Source organism: Benincasa hispida, unplaced genomic scaffold, assembly GCF_009727055.1.
Source record: "Benincasa hispida cultivar B227 unplaced genomic scaffold, ASM972705v1 Contig959, whole genome shotgun sequence".
NCBI lineage: Eukaryota > Viridiplantae > Streptophyta > Magnoliopsida > Cucurbitales > Cucurbitaceae > Benincasa > Benincasa hispida.
Window position 1 is genome coordinate 1 of NW_024065290.1, and position 5,184 is coordinate 5,184.

Here is a 5,184-nt window from a genome sequence, read left to right on the forward strand (position 1 = left end):
TCTTGCGTTTTGATTTTGTTGGGGTAAAATTCTGCACAAAATAATCATTGATCTGAAATCTTCACAATTAGAATGTATCATAATGTTGTAGATGGATTTAAGGTTTTACATCCATCCTGGAAATATATATCCTCTAGGTAGATGGAATCCAAATAAGCAAATAGTCAGTTTGAAAGCTCGAAGATCCTTTTCCTTTCTCATAGCTACTCCCAAATGCAGTTCGAGAGATCACATCAGACGCCATAAATTTTGTAGATAAGGCATTACATCTAACTACAAAGATCCCTCTCCAGAGACCATGCTTCCCACTTGCTAAACATACTCGTTACCAAACTGTGATAGAATTGCTGGTACCATAACCTAATAGAAGTGTATGTATGAGATCTTGAATTAATTGATCTCGTGATAATGTTTCTATTTCCTATTTTCTACTTCTTGTTTCGTAGGAACTTGAAAACAACAATATGTTTGGTAAGTAATTTTTGTTTCTTGTTTCTTTGGAAAAAAAAGAAAACATAAATATTATCAAACAAGAACAAGAAATATAAATATGGCCATTTGTTGATTGGATTTCCTTTGTTTTGGAAAGAGAAAACAGAAACTTTATCAATGGGCTCTTAGATAACTTGAATAGATTAAGTTAACTCATTTGCCTACGAGTACCTATAGAGTTTGGAAAGGAAATCTGAGTTCAAAATGAACTTGTAAATCAATTGAAGTTTGTTAGTTTGGTTGTCCAATAATCAAAACTACAATAAATTCTCAGACTTGTTTGGCAAATCTTAGTTTGGTTCGTTCTTAAAACGTGCTTGGTATTCATCAACCAATACTCTTTACATAGCGTTTTCAATTTAATTTCATAGCCAAATTCCTAAAATCGAAAACAAGTTTTTAACTACTTTTTCTTAGTTTTCCAAAGCTTGAATTTGAAGACATTTCTCTAAAAGTAGATAACATAAGAGAAACTCCATAAGTAAAAGTAGCATTTATAATTTAGTTATCCCTATATAAACGAACAAATACGTTATCGAACGTCACCACTGATGAAATGCTGTTTTAAATCTCTGTAATAAGCATGTTGCTTCATCCTAAATAAAGCAACATTCATATAACATATATGGATTCCAAAGTATTCAGTTGGTTTATAAGATTAATGATAGAAATTAGCCTATTAATTTATTTGTGGAAAGTTTTGAATTAGTTTAAGTGAAAATGGAGAGAATGATAACTTAATGCCTTTTCTAAATGAAATGCAGGGTGATTGATGCTTTCTGTGTTTGACCCAAATTTTGGTCCCGTTTTTTTTATTTTTTGTTTTTTTTTTTTTTTTCATGACTGAAAAGTCCATCTGGCAAGCCAAATCCTGATAGGGGATACAAAAGTTGGCCTTTTGAAAATCATTGAATCATGAGAAACACAATTTAAGTTGTTCAGGGTCCATGCCTGTGCACTCTTGGTTATGGGCCAACCACATGAATGAATTCTTGCTGCACTCCATCAACACGTGCATTTCAGAAATTTACCAAATGAATTGATAAATCATTTCACAGGAGCATGCACTTTCACAGGAATAGAACTATGAATAAGAAAGGACTTTAAGTAAATATATTATGTATTTTCTGCTGGTAAGTTCATAAAGTGGCTAACTTCAGCCATAGAGGTGTCCATGTAGGATATGGACGCGGTAATGACTTCTTTATTCGTTACTAATTCCCATTTAATTTCTTTTTCTAGGATTAGGATGAAATCTCGAGATTTTGGATGGATCGCGTCCGAGAGCGGGAAATATTGCTGATTTAGTTTCTTTAATGATTTAATGTATGTATAAGAAGGCTTTTAAATAATTATTCGTCCCTTAGGAATGTCACTTTACATTGTCAAGAAAAATATTACTCTCTTAATAAACACAATAAAATGTAACAGGAAGCTATGTTAAATCATCCATTACAGACGCGATTTAATTATCTGTATATATTAAATAATATTAATGATAAAAGTATATGGAGCAAGTAGTGGAAATACATTCTCCATTCCGTCTTCATTTAGCTCGCGAAATTTTTTTTTTCCCCACTCCCTATCCAAATAAGGATTCCTTAACCTTATTATACATGGATCCCCATGGGTTGGACTAATCAAGATATATATTTTCGACTAAGGGGTAAAAGCGAGATTCAAATTTTTAATTATTTGGATGAAAAAAAAAATCTAGAATGTCATAGTTTAAAGTATTTCCTTCACTGCTGATGGTCTAACAATTATTAACATAGATGTTTGATTTATTTAGTTGCAAAACATGTCACTTTTGTTAGGGAACATCAAATTTAAGGGGTGTAATTGTAATTAAATCACATTAGAAAGTATATTATGTACAAAACATATAAACTTCCAAGTGATCAAAGTGTTAGAAAAAAAATGGTAATTTTTATTTTATGGTTTAACAAACTCTATGGATAAAAAGAAAAAATTAAATAGATAAAGTTTTTCAAAAAAGAAAATTCATATGGGTCCTAAAATCTAGTTTTAACTGTTTGAGGTATACTCACAATAACATTGAACTAAAGGGAATATTTTGCACACAAAACATGCCTAATTGTTGGATAAACATTGGTTTTTAGTTTTTGCAAATTATAACTATTTTCTTACAACTTCTTTATCCTAACTTTCATCTTTCCTAATTATCAAATTTCAAAAACAACACATTTTTAAAAGGAATAATTGCGAATATAACAATTAAGCCGAATTATTTGCTGATATATATGACAATGCAAAAAAGTTGCAAATATAGTAAATTTAGATTCAACTCTTAAAGTTTATAAGAGATAGACCATATCACAAATAGAAGTTTATCACGGATAGATTTTATTATATTTGTAATTCTGTAATACTGTTGTTGTACGCTTGATTATTAGTCCATCTTTTAAACTTGTTAAAAGTGCTCATTTACCTTTTTATAAAACTTGACTTGGTTTTTTAAAATACTATAAAAAATAACCTATTTAGTAACGGTTTTATTTTTAAAATTTATACTAATATTTTCCCCTAAATTTCATACTATAAACTCTTAAATTTTTGGTTAAATTTTAGGAAAAGACACAAAAATTTTAAAACTACTTTTTATTTTCAAATTTTGATTTGAATTTTTAAAATATTAATGTGACGTAGACATCAAAATGGAAAAAAGTTAAAAGGTTTTGAGTAAAAACCAATAATCTCAATTTTTAAGACGCTACAAAATTATTATTCTACATAATTTATTTAGGATAAATTGTAAAAACCACCTCTAAAGTATGTGATAATTGTAATTACACCTTCAAACTTTCAATTGAAAAATTAGGTTCTAAACTTCTACAAGTTTCAAAATCGAACCCTCGATCATACAATAATTGTAGAAATCGAACCTATAAATGTTAAAAATTGAACCTTCAAACTTATACAAATGTTACCATTCATACAATTATATAAGTTTGATGTTCTAATTTGATCTAATTTTAAAACTTACCACTATATTTTAGAGTCGGTTTTTGTAATTTGCCCACTTAGTGTAAATGAAAAAGAAAGAAAAAGGAAAAGGAAGATTGAGATAAAGATGATGGTACCATAATTCTGAATAGTATGATAAACAGCAGGAATGACACGTGGAGCGATATGATTGGAGAAGTTCATGGGCTTGGAGATGGCCTGCTCTCTCATGGCGGCTATGTCCTTCAAGTCGCCGTGAAGAATCCGGTAAGAATTTCCGGCGAAACCTTGCCGTCTTAAAAGCTTCTCTAATTTCTTCGGCCTTAACCAAATCCAGTCCAGTAATCTCCATCCCGATAATAATAATATCGGAATTATTAGCCAAATTGAAATCGTAGCTGCAACAAGCGACATCTTTGTAAAACTGTTTATTGAATAAATTTTCAATGGCTATGAGTTTTAACTTTTCTATGCTATTTATAACCCCACGAACTTTGAAATTCATATCACCATATATTGGAGAAAAAAAAAACATAATTTAATAATTATAAAATTAAGAATACTATTTTTTAAATGAAATATATTTCAGAAATGGGACCAACCGTGCTACCCGAGACAAGGTAATATTATTGAGTTTGATTTATTTATTTATTTATTTTTGGACAAATATCAATTTATATGTTTGGACTTTGAGATAATATCAATTTAAACCTTAAACTAATAATTGTATTGCTTTTTTTTATTTATAGAATTTCGTTAATTTTTATAAAATTTAAACTTACCCATTATCACAATTATATATATTTTTTTAATGGATTTTACACCAAAAGAAACCTTTTTTTATGTATACTAGTTAAAAAAAACTTTTTTAGAACATAAATTTTGAGGGTAAAATTTGATTAGTGAAAGCAATATTTTTCATTTATTTTAAATATTAAATATTTAATATGATTTTATGAAATCAACAAAGAAATAGTAAATAGAGTTGTATTTTTTTTATAGGTTAATTTACAACGTATATAAAAGGTAACCAAACTGTGCATATATAGTTTGCATCAATTTTATACTATCGAGGCTAAAGCAAATTCTCTCACCATAGGGGAAAAAATCAATATAAAATACTTTTGACCGAGTTGAAAATCTCTTTGTAACATAAATTGTATAGTGAAATATAAAATTTGAATAATTATATACTTCATTAAGTTTAAATTGTAAATTTTGGACATTAAATTTTAAAGTAAGAAAAGGGAAATGGAAATGAAAAAATAATTAAAAAGAAAAAGGTGCATTAATTAAATGAAAATACTTCTAGTTATGAAATAAAACGAAAAGTTATATGTTAACTTGTATAAACAAAAAATGGTATAATAAGATATATTATCTTAGAGTAATTATTGTGTGGTTTCTTCAAATGTGGATTGATTTATAGAGGGAAAAAAAGTATTTTATATGGGATTTTCAAAAATAGAAAAATAAGGGAAAACCATTTACACAAATTAACAAAATTTTAAAGTTTTTTGATAGAAACTGATAGAAGTTGATCACTAATAGATGCTGGTAGAAGTCTATCAATGTCTATCAATCAATGTATTTTTTTATTTTTTGCTATATGTATAAATAGTTTGACATTTTTTTTAATCTGTGAAAATTTTCCTATTTTATATAAAAATTATAGGCATTGACATTTACTAATAAATTAAATAAGTATTAAATTAACAAAAAAAA

The 5,184-nt window shown here is 27.7% G+C and overlaps 1 protein-coding gene across 1 annotated transcript; it reads right to left on the reverse strand.

Moving 5' to 3' along the window:
- Positions 1–1,405: 1,405 nt before the first annotated feature.
- LOC120070132 (cytochrome P450 CYP72A219-like) lies at positions 1,406–3,939 on the reverse strand. Its single transcript, XM_039021994.1, has 2 exons — positions 3,596–3,939; positions 1,406–1,487 (listed from the first exon to the last, which is right to left on the reverse strand). The coding sequence occupies exons 1-2, from the start codon at positions 3,871–3,873 to the stop codon at positions 1,406–1,408; spliced, it is 360 nt and encodes a 119-aa protein (XP_038877922.1). The 5' UTR covers positions 3,874–3,939.
- Between the last annotated feature and the right edge of the window lie 1,245 nt (positions 3,940–5,184).

Coding starts and splice junctions, on each gene's coding strand:
- LOC120070132 (XM_039021994.1), bottom strand. CDS start 3,873: ATGTCGCTTGTTGCAGCTACGATTTCAATTTGGCTAATAATTCCGATA. Junction 1,488..3,595: donor CATACTATTCAGAATTATGG/TACCATCATCTT, acceptor GATGGAGTGCAG/CAAGAATTCATTCATGTGGT.